The sequence below is a fragment of the Dromaius novaehollandiae genome, chromosome 3 (genome assembly GCF_036370855.1).
Source record: "Dromaius novaehollandiae isolate bDroNov1 chromosome 3, bDroNov1.hap1, whole genome shotgun sequence".
NCBI lineage: Eukaryota > Metazoa > Chordata > Aves > Casuariiformes > Dromaiidae > Dromaius > Dromaius novaehollandiae.
Window position 1 is genome coordinate 82,967,651 of NC_088100.1, and position 20,963 is coordinate 82,988,613.

General features: G+C 37.2%; 1 protein-coding gene across 3 annotated transcripts in view; it reads left to right on the forward strand.

Annotated features, from left to right (window-relative positions):
* The window catches only part of WDR27 (WD repeat domain 27), a 140,896-nt gene that overhangs the window by 69,719 nt on the left and 50,214 nt on the right, over positions 1-20,963 (forward strand). For all 3 annotated transcript variants that reach the window (XR_010388472.1, XM_064509299.1, XM_026117313.2), the window contains exon 23: positions 9,045-9,143. Coding sequence is in view for 2 of the 3 variants with exons in the window: in XM_064509299.1 (XP_064365369.1) it covers positions 9,045-9,143 (99 nt within the window). In the remaining variant the exon portion in view is untranslated. The remainder of the gene's footprint in view (positions 1-9,044; positions 9,144-20,963) is intronic.

Sequence of the window (20,963 nt, forward strand, 5' to 3'; positions counted from 1 at the left end):
ACTGTTACCTAGGATGGATGACACAGATATTACTTTCTTATAATATAGGTGTGCCTCTACAGTGTGCTGTTACTATGCTACCTCTCTGGGTATATCTTTGAAGGTTACTGAAAACTGTAACCTTGGTAGATTATTTTACGAACTGTGGAGTTATGTGAGCATGAGCACAGTTCTAGCTGCTCTTGCTTGCTTCTTGGACTCTTCAGACTATTGCTTTGTCTTTGGTGCCTAAGTATTTCAGACTCGGCCACCATAAAACCTTACCAGACTGGCAGCTGAGAGCAGTGAAGAATTTTCTACTGGCTGTAGAAATGTGCTTCCTTAACTACTACAGAACTGTTCTAGTGGCCTGTCAGAACTGAACTTTATCAGGCTGCAGTGTGTCACTGTGAAAAGTTTTAAGCTTGGTAATACATCTGAGAGCTGAGTGGAAGTTTATGAAATTGGCGTTTTTTCTAAGGAAAATTTATTAGGAAGAAAAAGCTGCATATTCAAATGTAGGCAAAACAGGAAGTCAGAGCAGATATGAATACCCACTTTTCATTTCAGTATACATGCATTTATGTATAAAAACAGCAGTGAGGTGCTAAAATGGATGTGTATAGATTTATACCTATAGTGCTTGTGTTTTAAAAATGTATACTTTTTAGCATGTAGCTCTAACAGCAGTTGAATAAGTTTATTCCGCTCTGTTGGTACATATCTCCCAAAGTCCTGTTAGTTGACTGCATTGTGCCCACAGACTTACTAAGACGGGGAAATCCTTTGTAAAGTTAAAGAAATTCTATTATGCTTAAAATGGAATGAGGATCCTCTGCATCTTTTTTAATCTTGTAGTATTTCTATCAAAGAGTCAACAGCAGTGCACAAGCAGGGAATGCAATTATTGGTACAGTTGATACAGAAGACAGTCTTAGCAGCGGTTGGAAAAGAACCGTTTGCAGAATGGCTATGGTCCAACCATGCTGCTTCATAAGTGACCGTAACTAGAGGTGAGGTAAGTTTTCCTAGAAGAAAATCTTCAAGTAATAATTCTGCACTTTGCCAACCCCAGCTATGTTATAAAAGTAAAAATGAAACAACCTAGATGCAGTAGAGTTTGGTGCTACATAAATACCACAGGCAGACAAATAAAACCTAACATATATACAAGGCTTTGAAATTGGCTATTTAAGTAGAAACTAAATTCAGGAAAAATATAAATCGGAAGCTTCTAAGAAGAGGGGCTTACAGAAGCAAAACTGAGCTATGGTTTAGATCTGGTTTATATGACCTTTTTTTTTAGTAAGGAAAATCTGAAGTATGTTAGCTATAACTGTCAGAGTACTGATATATTTTAAAAGTATTGCCTGCATCTTGAAAAATGAGTGAACTTGGTAATATTCACTGTTTTAATAATAAAGAGCGTTATTAATTTTCACCGTTACTCCTTTTGTGGTTATATGGAAAGAATTCAGGTGGAAACTGGGATCCCACTATAGTGGGCAATTTCCTGTGAATACCACAAAGACAGTCTCCCCAGCAAATGGCACTGGAAGGGGAAGGAACTCTCAGAGGGCTTTATTGTACTCAGTGTTTTGGTGGCAGGCTTGAATAGACTTTACTTTCCATGCTACAATGTGGGGAGTATATAAGATATCCTGGGAGTGAAGAATGTGAATCAGTGCTTAGGATATTTGTGAGATCTGTTTTATTATGTGTGGAGTTGGCACTGAGGCCTGTAGTTAAGGTAGTCTAACACTTTCCGCTATAATTCTGTTTTCAGTTGCATATAATTGTCAAATGGGAACATTTTTGGCTGAAACTTTCCATGCTGGGTGTCTACTTCAAGCTGATTGTTATTTTAAATTTTAGTATAAGTAGCTCAGGTGCTTTATAAAGCTTGAGATTAAGGAGAAATACATGGTTCACTGGGACATGCAACCCCAATGTAAATGAGGGATGGTGAGTAGAGTGCAAGCCAAACAATTGTATCATGTCGGATGAGTATGTGTACCACATTTGGTGGCACTAATGGAGGCAGATGGAGACTAATGCCTTCGCTCATAAATCCATGTCTTTCATAAAAGTTTAGGTAAGATTTTTTTTTTTTCTCTCAAGAGGCTTGCATCCTCTTGAGCTCATTTGAAATGTCAGAAAAGATAGTCCCAGGAAAGGGATGATTTTGGCCATTCCATGCAAAACTTCTGAAAAAATATCTCTTTTTGTGTAAAGTCAAATTAGGTACATTAGATGTGGGCAATTTTTTTCGTGGTCTGTTTGTTAGGCACATGCTCAGGTTTAAAGCTGCAGTGGCTGCAAAAGATTTTTCTTGAATCTGCTGCTGCTTTTATAGTTCCTGCACAAAAACTGGTAACAAGGAGAAAAGTTCTGGTGTGCTTTCAGTGTTTCCCTTGCTGATATGCTTCCCTCTCTTCACCTTCTTAGCAGGGAGTATAAGTGGTCTGACTCAAATGCAGATGGCCTTGGATTGGACTAGGGGGCAAAGGGAACAGATGGGGACAACGTTGCATTGCAAGCAGAGTACAGGAAAATAGAGGAAAGAATTTATAGTGAAACTCTGAAGATAAAGAGTCAATTTATTTAACACACCCACCCTACAGTGCAATAGAATTAAGTAGTTTTCCATTTGGATATACATTCTTCTTCTCCTCAAGGAGGGACCTTCACCCTTCTTCCCTGTCTTTTGCTACAATTTAGAGAAGAAAGCAGAAGCTTGTATATACATATACAGTGCTAAATACACTTTCACACTGTAGGTTAATGAAAACTGACTACTCCAAACGTTCTCCAAACTTCAGGTGAAAGGAAACACAAGTAAGTATGTGGTTATGGGTGCAGGAAACTTGTTTGGAAGCTAATAGTACAGGTAAATGATTTTTACTTTTGGCTGACCCTTGGACAGAAACGGAAAGGAAATATCAATATCTCCTGAATCAGTATTTTTATTACTAGAAATTGGTCTTAATATATAAAAAAGGGATTGACTTTGGCTAAAGTTTGTAGCAGATTATATGCACATATGCATTTGGGGTGTTTGCTGAGTACTTCCTAGACTGCTCTGCTTTCTTTTTTATTACATTGGTTTGCAGAAAATCTGTTCTTCCTCTATCATTGAACTCATATTTTCAACTTTTTTTCTGTCACTAGTGTTATGGTATCATTTACAATTCACTTTCTATTTTTTCTTTAAAGAAGAATATGTGAAAATCACCTAAGTGCAGAATATTTAAACAATTTGAATAACATCAAAAATGTAGTAAAACTAGAATGATGGCAGACTATAGTAGGAGAGTATTTATTTTGGAGTTATTCCACTTCTTATGAATGCCTGAATGTCATTTCTGTTAAAATACGATTTCCTTTATTTTTTTTACTGTTGAAGTTAAAAATAAATTTACTGAAAAGTTCATTTTCAATCTTGCACCAAGTTGACTTTGATTCGCAGAATTTAGACTATCACTGGCTGTCTTAAATGTCTGTGACTAGAGTTGATTAAATAGAAGCTTTTTTTATACACTGCATTTTATGGTGTTATTTTTCTTTTAATGGCATACTATTGTGATACACATGACAAAATTACTCTGATTTAAAATGTGTACTGTTACTTTCCTTAAAAGCACAGTTGTGCAAAGAGAGGATGATAGCTACCACAAGGTAATAAACTATGCTGGGATGTAGACAGGTACTTTCCTCCTTTTTCTGTTGAAGCTGAACCACCACATCTAGAGAGTCAAGATTTATAGGGCTAGAAACAGAGTATCAGAGAGAAGCTTAACAGTAATTCTGTTGTGAGAGAATTCTCCCGAGGAACGAGGTACAGTGGGAAAATTCTATTCCCAGCCCCCTTCAGTGTGTTTTATGTAGCAACCCTTCAGTAAGAAAGTAGTATCTGTAGTATAGATCAGAATCATGGTCTTCCCATCCTGATGATTCTTCAGTGCTTAGCTACACCTTGGTTTCCATGTGTACCTGTCTGTCTTTCCTCTTCTTGGCCCCAGTGAATCTTGTCACACAATGTGGCTGATTCAGAAGAGTGCTGCACAGCCTAACCCAGTTCAAGAGCTGGAATCATGTCTTGAAAGGTGGAAGGTAAGCATTTGAATTCTTTTCAGGGTAAGAAGTGCCTTTAGCTAGCATCTCTTTTTTGACAACGTTTGAATACCTGCCTTCTAGATGTTAGTGAAGCTACCCAACTGCTTCATAGTGTTTTTTAAAAGAAAAGTGAGCCAGAGGGTTGATTTAGGAACTGTGTAGAAGAGCATAAATTACTAGAATACTTGTGTTTCACAGACATGGGATTGTCTTCAAAAAACCAGTGAAATATTATCAAATCTACTTTACGGAGAGAAATTGGGACCTAGACATTAAGTCAAAAATGAATGTGCTCCTCCTCAAATTAAAATAAAACTGAGAGTCTGGAATGGAAAATTAATTTTTAATGGATAAGTTTGGCAAAGTTCTATAGCCACTGAATTATGGTGGAAAGTGTTCAGCTTCACTAACCTCTCTGTGATATGTTCTCATAGTTAAAATATGGAACCATATATCTTCTTGGCTCAGAACCTCTTGGAAGACACTGTAGATCTGTGATTCACAATGTTTTGTGCTCTTGACTCCTTGACTTCTCCTGTTGTTTGTGCCTACTTCCATGAAAGGGAAGGAGGAGAGTAGGCTTTGTTGTGCACTGGTGCAAGGTGCTGGGGCTAGTGTATGAACCCAGTAAGAGAGGTGCTCAGACTACGTAAGATATTGCTTAAAATACCATTTATTGGAGCTAACACAAGAGGGAAAAAGAGAATAGATAATCTTACGTACCTTGGAAACCCTAAGCTGTGCAGCATTGGGTGGACCTTCAATCAGGGCACGACATGGCACACAGTGCAGATCCCATCCATGGAGAGGATCACCAGCATTTTGGTCCTTAGATTAGGTCCTTAGGATTTTTTTTAGAAGAAGACAATTTTATTCATTATTTCTACTGTCAAACAAAAGGAAGTTCACATGAGAACTTGCTGCTTCACTTTAAGATAAAGACAAGGACATGCAGGTGGTGTAATTGCTGGTACCAAGTGGGAGCTGCTTACAGACTCCGCCGTTACAACTAGCTGGCTAGGTTTATCCTCCAGCCAAAGGACATGTGCAACACAGCACAGACCTGAAAGCCGAGCTATATGTGCTGCATAGCACAGCATAGCAGAGCACAGGCTGGCACCTACTCATGTTAACTATTATGTGGATCACTAACTCCTTGAGGTCCTATAGTCTTCCGGTTAGGATCACAACAGCCTTGAAGAAGAAAAGGAAAAAAAAGGGAAAAAAAAGAAAAAGGAAAAAAAAAGAGACAATTTGAGGTCAGAAGGAAGAAAGGTGATGGCGAATGATAGCATAGTCCTGTCAGCTGCTTCCATCTCTTTGCCTAAGACTGGTGTTAGTCAGCCCATAGGCTGAAGAACTGGTGCAGGCCTTGCTCATGGTTCCTTGTTTTGCTGAGCAACAGTAGCTGGGGCAGTGATAGAGGCTGATAAATGTGTGCATCCCAGAATTGCTGCAGTACCTCATTACACCAAGGAAAGCTGACTTTTCTTCACTGGTTTTGGCAGTACCTGTGTTGATTTCAAGTTTGATTAAGCCTGGCAAAATTTTACTAGCTTGGGCTCCACCAGAGGTGCCATATCTTCCCTTTAATGTGGGAGTGCCTCCCCAGTAAGGAACTAGTGACACACCATAAGTTAATACCAGCAGGATTATTTTCATCATGTCAATGTCTTCAGTTGCTACAGCCCTTCCCCCTCACTAATTTAGTGAATACTGTTTGCTGATTCACAGACATTTGTTTGAAAGCAGTAATATTTCTGTACTTGATATGTAATCAAAACTTGCAAACAGAGATGACATTTGAAATGGAAATGACACACCTAATACGTTGCTACTGGAAGCATGAAGAAACAGGGGAACTTCATCATGTCTGAATGATAAGTTCCGTAATAATAACTTGGAATTGCAGAGTAATTATTGCTAGGTTGTGATGGGAAGTAATCACTTGCAATAGAACTTTAAAATTTCATATACATTTCACTAGCTTCTCATGTGTCAGGTTGTGTAGAGTCCGGAGGACTTATGCTTCATACCAAATACCTGAATTTAGGGATGATTTTATTCTCTCTAGTATTTTCCTAATTCATTTCTATTCTGTTAAGGTTTTTATATCTAATGAAGTTCTGTAGTGTATTAAGCAACATGCCATGACATATTTGTCCTCTTTTGTCACTCCTCCAGTTCCAAAGGGTGGGGACATGTGTGCAATAGTGATGAGGGATAGCTTTTGAATCTCTTATGTTGCAAACACCTAAGAAGTGTCATGGCATTACTAAGTATTCAACTGTTTTGACAAGAGAGCTGTAGGATTTTGGGGGGCATTTGGCAGGGATGGTCTCTCCATGTGCTCATGAATCTCTTCAGTCAGTAGACACGGAGGGACATCCTGTTCTGGAGACAGCTTGTAATGCCTCTTGCTCTCTCCCTCAATGTACTCCTTTCTTTCCTGAAACCTCCATGGAATATTGATTTCTAATACCAGCATCATCTCCTCTCTCATCGATTTACTTGAGACTTATAGATTCCCACTAATAGTGTGTACATGTGCACTGAGTTTTGCTCTGCACTGTGGTGGTGGTGGTGGTGGTGAAGTGCAACCCGCTTGCATCTCTACACCTCATCATTCTTGGAATAGAAAGGCTGTTGCTAGAACTACACCTGTTCTTGGAAGGAAGGTCTGTGGGAAGTCTGGGCAGTAGGGCCAAGTGGTATACAGTATGACCAAACTTGGCTGTGGTGACAAGAGCACAAAACTGATATTACCACACGGGTGTCAGCATCTAATAACTTTGGTATCAGTTGAGTCATGATATAGTATCACCATAATGAGGAGTGGAGAGCCAATGTGAAAGGAGGAGAGCAAATGCTTCAGAATGCTGTTTTTCTGTGTTATTATATCACAGTTATCTTGTTACCCTTATTTGTCTGTTCCCATGGGAACTGATCACCTCCCAAGAGGTGATAGTCATAGTAGCTGTGGTATGATCAGGTTTTAATACACAAAATTGCAGCTTGTATATACTAGCAATCAAACACTTATTCTGACCAGTTCCCTGAGATGTTAAAAAAGTAGGGAAGGGGTCTTACAGTTTGAGGCAGAGTTTCCCATTAACAAGCATTTTCTGTATCCTTTTAGGAAGGACACAATGATTTTAGCACCTTACTCTGGAATCTGCTACTTTCCCCAGTTAATATGGCAACAGCTGTGTGGAACATTACGAAAGATCCAGAAGTTAAAAGTGGATAACTTCTTCTCTGTACCATTTTTAGGTACTTCATTGATGCCAGTAGATGGTTTTAATTCCATATCCTGGACTGAATCCAGAATATGCAAACTATATAATGCTGAATGCAATTAAGTAGATTTATCATTGGGCTTTTGGTTTGCTTCTCTGTGAATGTAGTCATGAATGGAAGATTTGACAGGGAGTTAAGACCATCCAGTGTTTCTTCAGTGCTGGTTTGGATTAGAGAATCCTTGGAGGAGGCTGATAAGATTTGTTTTCTGACTGAGCCACTGAGTGTTTTTCAGGAGCTGCATTGGTCCATGAATCTTTTCATTAATCCGGAAGACTGTCATTCGAATCCACAAGTTTTTAGCACACATACCTTGTAGTAGTTTGCTGTCTGCTCCAGTTAACTGAATTGCCCTGGGTCTGAACAGCTAAACTCATCTTAGGATACTATCAACAAAAGCTATTTAGGACAAGTCACAGGGTAATATATTGTTGTAATACTGTCTAGGTGCAGTTTAATTTACTGTATGTTAGGCTGTGCTCTGAAATACTTTGAATTCCATGTGCATAGTCATAGCTGCAGAGATTTAATAAGGAAAATGAAACATTGCAATTTTTATTGCAACTGTAGAGTTCAGGTTATTATCTTTGGCTTTTTTTTTTGCATGGTTTGCAACTACTTTCTTTTGAGATACACCTTTTTATCTATAATATACCAATAAGTTTGCATGTTTTCTATGCATTTTATATATCTTTTTGATATGCCTTGTATATACAAACTGTCTGTCTGTATCCTGAAAGTAATTCTTACTAGATAAGGCATAGTATATAACAATTCTGTGCACCAGCACTTGACTCTTAAAATTGTTTTGTATGTGGAGGACCTATGCTACAGGATTTATTAAAAAAAAATGTTTTTCTACCTTGTTTATATGAGATAATGCTAGTTTAGTACCAGAACCTGAATGTTTTCATAGTATCAGTATGTCTATGGGTTTCACTGAATTTTGGATTGTTTTCTTAATATATTTCTGTATTGGCACTATTCCATTATTTGAGGCTGTACTGGTAAGAATATAATTATTTTGCTACTGAATTCAGTTTACTCCTTGGAAAGCACTTTTTCCTTTGTGCCTTTTTTTTACTTTAAGAAGAAAAGACATGCAGTATGCTTTTTCTTATTGTGTCACTCTTAATATTTATTGATTTGTTATTGAATTCCAGATGGTTCAATTAAAACTTGCAAAGAACTATATAGAAATTGAAGAAGTTTATATAATGTAGCGATGAACATAACAGTTTTCAAATTTAGACGTCAAAGTGACAGATTTCTACATATTTCTACTAAAAATAAAGTAAAAGGATCAAATGCTGAAGAACATCCTTAAAAAATACATTGTAAAAAGTCATTTTTAACTTGAGTATCTACTTCAAATATATTTAATGTTTATTTATTTATTTAAGGGGAAAAGGTTGCATTGCTCTTTCTAAATCATATTTTCATTTGGGTTAACCTTTTGTATTTGCAAAGTTTTCCTGAATTGTATAAATCTCTGCTCAGTTGTCAATGACATCTATATCTGCTTAGCAGTTATGAAACATTTATAAAGTCTCTATAGACTGAATCTTTAGTCCTCCTATACTATAAGTTAGTGCTCCTAGACTTTATTTTTCTTTAAAGTGAAAATATTATCTCTTGTTGTTCTTCAGGCTTACATATATGAGATGTGTTCAAGCACCTTTGCATATAAGTTGGGAGGGCACACAGAATCTGTCATCAATGTGACTTTTAGTCCTTCATCTCCCCAGGTAAGCCTTTACCTTTTTTTCCTTCGTAATTAAAATATGTAAGTTCTTCACTGTAAGCTTGTTGCATGCTTCAGATTTGTCTAAAAATAATTTGGGATGGTAACAATTTTCTGTGATCTGTAGAATTCATGAAATATGGCTTTTTCTGAGTTTTTTGTCCCAAATCATCTTCCTCTCGATATCATATGATATGCTCCATGTGATCCTGTCCAACCTCTTTCAGTATGACACTTTGAGTATCGGCTTGTCATTGCATACCTCTCTCTTTTGTATCATCTGTTCTATCTCCAGTCCACAGCACTTTTCGTCACTCTTCAGTATCTTCCCCAGCTTATATTAGTCTGTTTGGGCAAGAGATAGCACATTGTTAATCCAGACCTATTACACACGTTTACTGGCCACGCAGGTAGGGCGAAACAGAAAGGATAATGTCTGATATGTATCTGCTCTTCCTTTACTGTGGGTACCAATTTCGATACTTCCCTTCTCTGAGGGAAAAATAGAAATGAAAAGCTGCCAGGTTTTCAGAACTTAACAGGAGCTATCTAGGAGCTTAATAATGTCAGGTAGAAATTTATCCACCTTGCAAAGTAACTTTGAGTTGTTAGGAAGTGGGATTGACAGACAGGCTGCATAATTTCATTTGCCTTATTTCAGTAGGAATCCACTCTATAATACATGCCATTTTAAACAGATTCTCTCTCCTCTATAACTGTGGTATACATAGTCTAAAGGGCAATTACTGTGTATAGTTCTATAATGTGCACCCTCACACATACACGCATGCACACACACACACGCACACACATATGTTCTATCTGAAATGGATTAATGCTGGGAAATATTACATCTTTGTTTTTTGCTACTGTGTTTATCTGCCAATATGCTGTGCAGTTGTATTTTAGACTGTCCATCTACTTCCAAATATAGTGTGTTTTTTTGTGTCAATGCTAAACTCATGTAAAATGCTGCAGGCTACAGAAACAGATGCTCTGCCTCATTGTCTGCAAAGTTCTGGCTTGGGGACTATTGCAAACCTGTACTGGTTGAATGCTGGGAGAAGGGACATCTACCTCAAATTACCTGAGCAGACTTCTCCTAATCCAGAGAATTTAAGAAAGAAGTCTTAGAGGAATGGAAGCGAGGGGGCTGCCCTGCTAACTCAAAGGCCTGAAAAATTCAAAAGGCAATTTAATTTCAAATGTGCTGTGTTAGAATGAACAGTGAAATAGCTTTATGACAATGTTTTAAAATACTATTACTGTTTTGTTTTAACCTTTCAGATATCTACAGGTAAAAAATATTCCAAAGAAATTAGGCATGAAACAATGACAGTTCCTATTTATCAGAGATCATACGATAACTGCATTATATTTCAATATAATGGTTTAATTATAATACACCTATATGTACATAGATATCTCTTTTCTAAATTTTTTCTGAAACCAGAGTTTCCCTATAGCCAGTTTATCATGTAAAGTCTTTGTATACTGTTTTGAATCCTGCAGACTTACCTTCTTGTTTGTTTTCATGATTTGAAGAAGCCTTTATACTTTTAGTGTTTTCCTTTGCTTTAAAGAGACAGCAATGGTCAAAATATAGACGTAAGACCCTGGAGTGCACAGTAGCTCTTCTCTACTTCACTACCTCCCCCAACACTGGCTGTACTTGTTATTATTCAAAATTATTTATGGAATAAGCATAACTTCTTTACATCTGAGAGTATTTTCATATTTACATATCTCATTTTTCCATATGTAAATAAAGGTGCTAAGATTTCTGTTATTTTAAAAGTTCTGGAAGTTTTGCTCCTTGTGTGTATGTTGTTTGAACTGAGAAACTGTATAACTACTACCTTGTGGCAAACATTATGTATTTCTGCACTTTGGAATCAGCATTTCTACATTTAACCAAAGGGTATAGCTTATTAAAATTTACACCCAGATTAAAACTAGTTTCAGGTTTAGCACTGAACAGAGTTCTGCAAAAAAGCTGTTGTATAGGGGAGAATGGAGCTGGCTTCCTATAGGTGTCCTGTTCAATAGTTCAGTTGTTGGAAAGCATTTTAGTGGAAAAAAGTCCTAGAGTCTAACTGGTAGTGTCCAGAGGCTTAGTTGGAATAATACTATAAATCAAGACGTCAAAGTAACAAAGCTCAGGAAATCAGTTGCTGATCAGAGGGGCAGATTCAGCAGATCTAAAGTAAGCACTGGTTGTGGTGCAAGCAAAACTGATCTAACTCCGAAAGCATGCTTGAGGGCACAAAGCCTTTAATACTTAAATTTGTAGAACATCACACAGTCAATTCAGTACTGTGGTTAAGAGCTAATTTCTTTTTAAGAGAGAAAATGGTTTAGGAGTATTATGTTTCAAAAACAAGGGCAAATGATGAGAAAGTGAATTGATGATGACTCATTTGTTAGGGCATCGGCCAATGTAACATACACTGATGTTCACTACCTTGACCTACCACATACTTCCTGTTTGACTGAATGTAAATCACTTAAAGTAAAATTCAAATTCCTACATTCTTCCTGGGATGGCACCTGGAAAGAACTATGATGCACAAACTTCAGACAGTAACTCAAAGGCCTACTCTTCAGCTCTGTCAAATGTTGAAGAAAGCCAAAATCTATTGGTGAGAGAGTACAGATCTCTGCACATAGCCTAGAGGCTAAACGATTTCCCAGATAGTGAATGACTTAAAATCTAATCTCTCCGCAGCCTGAGAGGTTTCAGATCTGTCCTTTAGGAAAGTGCCATAATTGCCAAGTTAGGTCACATCCTAGATTAACTCAGCAATGGTTCTACTGGAAACTGAGGTTCTTCAGTGCTGCTGGAAAGACCGAAGTGCAGGGTTATGTGGTTCAGGAGGATAACCAGCAAGAGGAATTTTGATCCTGGACCCCAGTGAGGAAGAGGTCTCTACTATTTCTTTTTTCTTGTTTTCTGGTTCCTGTTCCATTTTTTATGTAACAGCTCTTTAATGCACATTTGCTCTGAAGTTCAAGGACCAGAATCCCTTTTCTTGAAGAAGTGAGAACTGTGGATTTGAACTAGCTTGCAAACTTTCCCATAGGTATGGTCCTAAGGGAAGATTTTGAAGCTGATGATTTCAGGAACACCTTACCGAATAGCAAGGAATGTGCAGAAACTGCTCATTCGAAGGATTATAGCTGAAATGCAAATATGTAAAATCTGTGCAGGGAGTCTTTCTGTATAATAAGCACCTTCAAATGTTTTCTGAGTTTGTTGTTGTGAATTTTTGTGAATTGCTGAACCAAAATATATTCACCTGGCCTTGACAATATAGGAGTCAGCATGAAGTTATATTCATTGGCAGGGGAGATGGCAGGAGAAGAAGCTAAGAAATAAAATAGGAAGATCATAGAGTGGAAAAAAGAAAATGACAAAGGAATCAAAAAATAATCCCATGGCTTTAAAGAAAATCTTAATATTAGGCAACCAGAGTCTCCAACACTGGAAGATTTTTATACCTACTGCTACCACTAGTTAGGGATTTTAAATTGATACTATTTTTATTTCATCCAAAGTTTGAATGAATACAGTTAAGACTTATATTGGGTTTTGACTAACCTCTACACAAAGCCCCATTGCATTCAAAGGGAAACTCTGGCAGGGGAAAGAAGAAGGGGTGAAAAAAGGGAAGTGGCTGATGAGTGAAATTCGAATATTATAGCTGAGCTTTCTGCCATGGAAAGATCCAGCCAAGAGTGAGGTGTATTGGCAGCACTTCAGTTCAGTGGTTGCTTGCCCAGCACCTGTCCATGAGGCAGTTTGTTCCAGCCATTATTATAACTCTCACTTGCATAAATGTTCTTCCAGAAAAGGGGGAAAAAACTGGATGGATATAATCATGATGTGTTTACTGATGGGGGGCTCGGTTCCTTTCATCATATGCTACTCTGTACTGATTTACAAAATGGTTGCCATGAAAGCTGGAGATGGAAAATCAGATAGAAGTGCTGGATTTATCTTAGAGTTTCATTTTCAAGTTGATTTCTCACTTTTAACCTCTCAGTGTTCCTACCTTTCTTTCATTCATTGTTCAAAACTTATATAGGGAAAAGTTTTTAACTCACCACAAGTATTAATTGAAGTCCAATCCAATTTAAGGAATATACATTAAAAGGTGTATATATACACCTTTTATATACAGTTTATAAACTGTAAATATACAGTTTTTAACTGTAGTGTAGTTAAAACCTATAATATAGAATAGAGTACTCTGAATCAAAGTTAAAGGAGGGTGGGAGTCTTATCTTTCAAACCTGTGAATGGTAAATCATCTCTTTTCAAACTGTCTTTGAAGCAGAATAAAAGCAAATGGGGGAAGCTATTGCCATCTGCTGGTTTTGGGGGGCTTTTGTGTAGTCGAGAGTTGGTTTCATCTTTCTACAAGCTGGGGGCATACTGTGTGACAAAACCATCAATGTACACTCTAGCAAATTGTTTCACTCATTGGTAGTTTTAGCAGAGCCCAAAGAGCTGGGTTTTTTTTTTAAAAAAAACCAAAGCAGAGAAGCAGCAGCTCCAAGCCAATACACTGTGCAGCAGGTTATTTTTTTAGGACAGAATCATGACTTTTACATCAACATGCATTGCTACCACTTCTTCTTGTATGCATATTTATCTTCTGTCCCTAGAACTCTCTCAGTTTTTCAGTAGTAAAAGGTAAATCCAGTCATTCAATACATATTATACTACAAGTGGCACCATGTGTAGCTATTTTGTTGTTTTTTTCTTTGTACTGCACGGGCAGCTGATTAAATTTTAATTATACTGAAAGTCAGGGAATAATTGTCCAGGTTATCAAAACCTCATTCTGATTTGATTTGATTTTTTTTTATATTGGAGCAAATGGGGTGTTAGAATTAAAATTCTACAGAGTTATGTATTGCCAGGCACTTATGTTCAGAATCCATTTGCTTAACTCAGAATAAAAGCAAAATATACAGTATGGTGGAATGGATTTGGTTTCAAGTAGAGATATAGATGTGCGGTGTCTTTTATAGATATAAGGCTACCAGTCTGATTTATACAGCCATTTAAACACATACTCTATAAGCCAATGTAAGGTGTTTGATGGAAAAATGAACAAAAATGTAATTTGCATTTGATGAAATATCATTTGCATTTTACTACTGAAATTTCTTCTAGTTTCCATCTTTGTCTACAGTTTTAAAAGAATTATATGACAGTTTGATGTGACCACCCTACGGATATACTCAGAGGTAACTTGGGAGGGGGTTGGGGGGGAGATGTGTTAACTAGACTATAATGGAAAAAGCCCTGAGCAACTTGGTCTGAGTTCGGTGTTGACCTTGCTTTCTGTAGGCTGTTGAAAGAGATGATCTCCTGAATTCCCACAAACTGAATTATTCTATAATTCTGTGATACTGAAAATGATCCATAAATCTCTCATCACTGAAGGCATTTAGAACTGCCACGTAGAAACCATTAACATCTGTTAATTACCACATAAGTTCAAATGCAAAAGAGAAATTGCTTATTCAGAATGTGAATGAATTATGAATCTGTGGCCTGTTTATCAGTAAAATATTTAATTTATATGTCCAGAAGGTATCAATTCAATTAGTTACTCAGTAGAATAACTTTTTTAATTAATTGAGAAGTCTGATTTTATGTTTAGAAATACAGCTATATTTCAGATAAAATTAATTCCACATATGATTATATTGTGGTGCATTTAGGTTAGAAAATAACAGACAGTAAGTGCAGTACTTGGCAGCTGGAGAAGGTTAAATGAATAGTAGAGACCTGGAAATCTCTTTTGCAGTTAAATCTGCATGGGAGCCACTGAAATCTTCATACTAATTTTCTGCTGACCTGCTTGCATAGGAGACATGTTTAGTGTTCCCAGATAGGAGATTTGCTTGTGGATGTCTCAGGTACTAAGAGAACCGGCTACAGTTTTGAATGTGTCTGGAAATATGAGTTATCATCTTTCACTAGCTACTAACAAAGTATATTTTTCCTGGTGGTCACATCTGGAGATTTCACTTTAGGACAACTTGTATGAAGACTCCATTCTTGTGCAGTGTTGGTTCACCATTGACGGTTCACTTAATCATGAAGTTTTCCACAATAGAGGTCATTTTTGTAGTGATATGGAAAATTCTTTTTCAGACTTTAATTTGCTGAGTTTTGACTTTACTATTGAATCAGTCTTGTGTCATTCTGGTGTAGGACACATTTTTTCCAACATGATGTTCTATCTTAGCACTCAGCAGTACATTGTTAGAGACTGAATCATGTGGATTTAACACCTGTGCCCAAGTTAATCTTTCATATGATCTCACTGACGTCAGGAAAGCTCTTCACAGGGCTCTTTTGACCCTTGTGTTTCACTGAGTAAATTAAATTTCTCCCCCTCTTAAGTCACAAATATCAAAATGAGATGTATATGGTGTTTGTTAATTTTTGCTAGTAATGTTTTATTTCTCCTTTAATTTTGTCTCTAACAGAAATGATCCTCCAACTGTCTGTTTTTCTGATCTTCCATTCCAGATCAAATTCAAAGAATAAAAAGTGCCACGAAATTCTAAAAAATTGCTATTGCTACTTTTCCTCTTCCTTTTCCGAAATACATTTTTAAGTTTTGAATTCTTCTGGAAGACTAGTGTATTTCAAAAATTGGTTTTTAAAAAGTTTTCTGTAGAAATTAGTTGGTGGAATTCTTTGTCTTCTACATGGCCCTTGAATGGAGTAACATTTGTACTTGTGAAACAAGTAGGAGCAGAAGATGGAAAGCAAGATTAGCTTGGAGATCTAAGAGAAAGCTGTAATCGTGTCAGGAAAACTGCAGGAGGAATGTATCTGGGCATGTGTGAGTGCTCTCCTAAAGAACAAGAGGACAGTGAGGCAATGAACAGGCTTGAGGAGGAGGTCTGGAAAAAGTGGTCAGGACATTTATTTTCAGGGCAGATAGCTCACTTAAAACCTGGCAACTCAGTAGTAGCCTGGACAGAGGTTCCTTTGTTGTACTGTCTGAGGTAATAAAGCTATACAAATCTATAAAGGGCAGAATGGCTTATTGAAGCCTCAGAAAGCTAGGTGCTGAGACTAAGGACATAAGGGTATTTGTGGAAAAAGACACACAGTAAAAATCTGAAGACTGATCTGTTGACGGGGGGGTAGGGGGGGTTAATTAGCTCCAGAAGGAATAGGCTTTTACAGGTAGGTTGCTATTCATCTTGGAAGAGGCACTTTCCTGGAATTTTAATGCAGAGATCGGCCTGACCTGAACTGGGTATGCCTCTGCTATGCCTGTTAAATATTAAAGTTAATTTGCCTATAAAATGATGTAATTTCCTGCTTAGGAATTATTGGTAAAGGGAAAAAAAAGATATGCTCTCTTTGGTCAAAACAGACTAATGAATTGTGAATTTTTCTTGAATACCAAGAATTCCCAAAGCCACTTTTTCTAGATCCTTTTCTACTATAGAAGCTTTCATGGAACTGAATTGATGAGTTACTGTTCATCTGCTGTGCTGTGCTACCTTACAGTTTGTACTTTTATGCCATTGTAGATGTTAAACAAAACATGTTTATAACATGTTTAAGCTAACATATCTTACTTCATGCTTTTGGTAGGCTGGGATTCCACATGCAGTCAGTTAATTGTGGCTCCACTGTCAACCTTCTGATGCATAAAGTGATAAAATTGGGTGACAAATCTGAGAAGACTATAAAAGAGAAAGATGATCAAATGTTCTTCCAGCATGTCCTTGTTTGTCTTAACACCAAGTGTCCAACTCTTTACTCATGTTATTTGACAAACCTGTTCTCTTTCTACACACTACTTCAAGCTGGTTAGGAAGAAGTTCCAACAGTCTGTATTTCCTTACAAGCAGTAGTGTGTAGTAATGCAGGCTTTGTTTAAAGATTGTAAGTCCTTGCCAAGGACTGTATTGCAGTTTGTGTCCAGTGAGAAGTTATTTCCTTTACCGTCATCTGGCCAAAGAAGTCAGCTACATTAAAAAGTAAAAAAGCCTGCTGCTGACCTCATATATAACATGCTTTCTGAGGTTGAATATGTTCTCTCCTTTTCTTCGCTTTGTACTATTAGCCAAATTTGTGTAGTTTTATCTGTAGAATCCCAGTGAATTGAGTGGGCACATGGGGTAGGTGTCTTCTTAAATATAATGAACATATCAGATTAATTTTTCTATCCAGTTTACTAAAATTAAATACCAGTCTGATTAAATTTGTTAACATTTTCTTTCATCCACCATAATGTTCAGTATTCCTCTTCTTTTATCCTCAAACTTACAGATGTATTACCATTATATAAATTCTAAAAGAGGGCAGGATGGCAGAGTTAAGACAATTTATACTACCTCTCATGAGTTAAAGGCTATTCCAGTTTGATCCAGTTGTAAATGGTATCAAGACATCTGTGTAAAGCAGCCAATGGCAGCTGCATGTGCTATTGGGCATATCAGAACCTTGAGCACTGTTGAGCAAATGAGTCAGTATGACTGGGAGTAAGAGCTTTGGGGGGGTTTTGATACACAACTGAACAGATTTTAAAAAAAATGTTAGCATTCATCGACTGATGCAACCATATCTTTTACATCTCTAGAAACAACAAGTATATAGCTTGTTAATAATAAAATTAAAGTGTGAATAATGTATGAGATACTCTTCAGATTTAGAGAGTTGCATAGATATTCATCTTTCAACAGTTAAATGCATTTAGAAATTCAGGAAAAGCACAGAAGTGCAGCTTGTGCTTTATCCTAAATTTTGTCCTAGTCTGAGTGGCTTGTGGGAATGAGTGGCTTCAGCAGCCTTTGTGTAATTCTTCAAGTGGGCCTGATTTCTTAAAGATAGGAGCCACTTTAAGTCACTGGTTAATTTTGCAAAACTTGGCCCTTGCCTTTATAAAAACTGTTTTGATGGGAAAGAATTTAGAGCTTCTGGTTGTACCGCACTGCTGCTACTAGGCTGGTTGAGCCTGTGGAGAATCCATTAGAATGACACAGCAGGTAATCCCATTGAATTTATTCCAGTCTCTGATAGCTCACTACCAGAGTTCCTCAGTTTGTGCGTGTACATCTCTGCATATAGCAGGAAGAATGTTTCGTTTGCAGTTTCTAATAAAAAACATGAACACTGGGTGTCGCTTATTGTAAGACTTGATGTTCTTTAGAGGAAAAGTTTGTTTATACCGAAATTACTGTAAGCACGTATGACAACTCTGAAGAAGGATGGCAGATTTTAAAAAAGAAAGAAAAAGCCTTCTGTAAGCTAACAAGGACAATATAATTTAGTTTAATCATGGGATTCTCCAGCATTCTACGTATGTTGCCAGCAAACCACATCTGTACACCACATGAGTTTGGATAAATATGCTTGCACTTGTGAGCTTCTCAATTCATAGCACATTTGTAGTAAAACCTTGAATGTAGTTTTCACAAGTGTAGATATTTTATTGAATGGCACTAATAGTTTGAAAGATACTTAGGGGGTGGTACTAAACAGTTGGTTACTCAGCTGTTCAACTTGACTTCTATTTACAAGAATCCAGACAGGGAGAGCTGGGGTCACTTATGGACCAGAGGGAAATAGGTTTGGCTAGAAGTAGGAAGGAAAGGCACTAATCGGAGTCATAGGGATAATTTGGAGAAAAGACAGCTGCTAGGAGACCATCACATGGAAAGCGAGAGTGAAGGGGGAATGGTGGAGACCAACTGTAAGAACTGTAGGGAAAGACCTGCATATGTGTGGAAAGAAGTGATGATACTGTTGGAGAAATGAAGAGAGTACTTAGGGGGAGGGAGTGAAAGCCCTGCAGAGAGAGGTAAGAGAAAATAGCTGCTGGGGCAAGAATGAAAGTTTCTGCACTTCTGGTTAAGCCTTCTTTCTGAAAAAGACAGCAAAAGTGAGATGCCCAGGGACTAGTTTTCAGAGTTACTGCTCTTGACTCTTTAACAGTTCTGAAAATCAGTGTGCTCAGTGCCTCAGAAAAACTGCTCTTTAGAGGACACGAAGAGAAGTTGCCAGGTACAGTAAACATCTCTCCTTCCCCTCAGACACCACACAACCATATTCCAGGAGCCAATAATGTAAATTGAAAGGGTAAGCAAATGAGCATCTACTTTTGCTGCTCTACTAAGAGCCATTTAGAAAAACATTTTGGGAAGTCAAAATGTTCCACTTCAAGTATAGTCTCCTTCTCTGTCCCTCTCCGTCTTTCTCTTCAAGGTCTTCTCTCTTGAAATTGCTGTTAGACAGAAGAGGAATAAGTTGACTCAGCTAAGCTCTTTCATAAGAATCGCCTGATTTTACAGTACATTCACACTATATCCAATTAGGAAAAAAATATGTCAAGCAGTATACAAATTGAAACCTGAAATGAGGGAGCTTTGGCAAACAGGAAGAACTAAAAGACTAATCATTAGGAGTTTGTTCAGATATGTTGCTTATATAGAAGTAGGAATTAGAATTTAATTATCTTACAGAGTCTTCTAGGAAATTATCTTTTGAATATCTAATTTCTTTTTTCTTAGCATTTTGAAAAGAGTGCCAGTATCATGCATTTCTCATGCTCATCAAATAATATTCATAGAATGTGGTTAAACATTTGTTGATACCATAAACCATTCTGGAGCAGGTTTAATTTCTAAAATTCTTTGGCTTTCGTGTAGAACAGGTACAAAGCATCTTCCCCCACTTTGATTAAAATCCAAGTAGTTGCATTTCAAGATTTTCCCCTTCTTACATGGTTTTCAAGAAACATAGGGCCAAATCTATTTGAAATTATGATATAAATATATAAAGGATGTATAACAAAGGAAAGCTTAGCCATTAAAAATATAATTAGATGAAATACAAGGAAAATGAAGTATGGAATAAACTACATTCTGAATGAGTTTTTGGAAAAGGGAAAGCTAAGTCTTACCTAACAGATTAAATATGAAAAGAAAAACAGGCACGACTTCTGTCTCAAATTAAAATAGCAACTTAAAATGATTCCAGCTGTCCAGTGGAGTATGATATAGCCACACCAAACATTTTGGCCCAGGTCCTGGCTGAATCTGTACTGTGTACAGCAAAACATGGGGAGGGAAGCAGCAGTTCTTTAAAGCTGTCTTTTATGCCTCTTTTTTTATAATCTTCCATTCCATTGCATAAAGTACAGCAAGCTCAGAACTGCTCTATTCTGTACTACCTAACAAATTTTCCCTGTGAGCTGATTTGGCAGCTAGTGAGGCTTCTGTTTTGCCTTCTGCCTTTCAGGCCTGCATCATGTGTTGGAGTAGGCAGGGAAGAGTAGATGCTGATAAGAGGATCCTGTGATCCTTTTTCTTATGACATAAACATATTCAACAGCTGGAATCGCCATTGTTCCTAGCTTCTGTGTTTCTAAAGAGTGGTGTTTGAGATGTCTATTGTGACAGTTCATGTATTAAAATGATAGCATTGTAATCTGTGGGAATTGGTTCATCTACCTTTTTTCATAATTTAGTCACAACATATCTATTTCATGCAGAAATTCATGCTAGCTGAGATATCCTATGTGATTTAATTTTCTGTAGAACTGTGTATGTGTTCTCTCTATCTATCTCTTTGCTCATTTAAGAACCTTGCTTGAAACAAATACATCATTTCCCACTACCATAATATACCATATTGCAAACCCACATTCAGGACTTATTCTAATATTTAAGACCTTCATTTCCACTCCTGTTCTGCTAAGACTATCTGGAGAGAGTTTAGGGGTCACATAGACTTCTGCCATTTTCTTTTCCTTCAGGATTCTCTGACCAG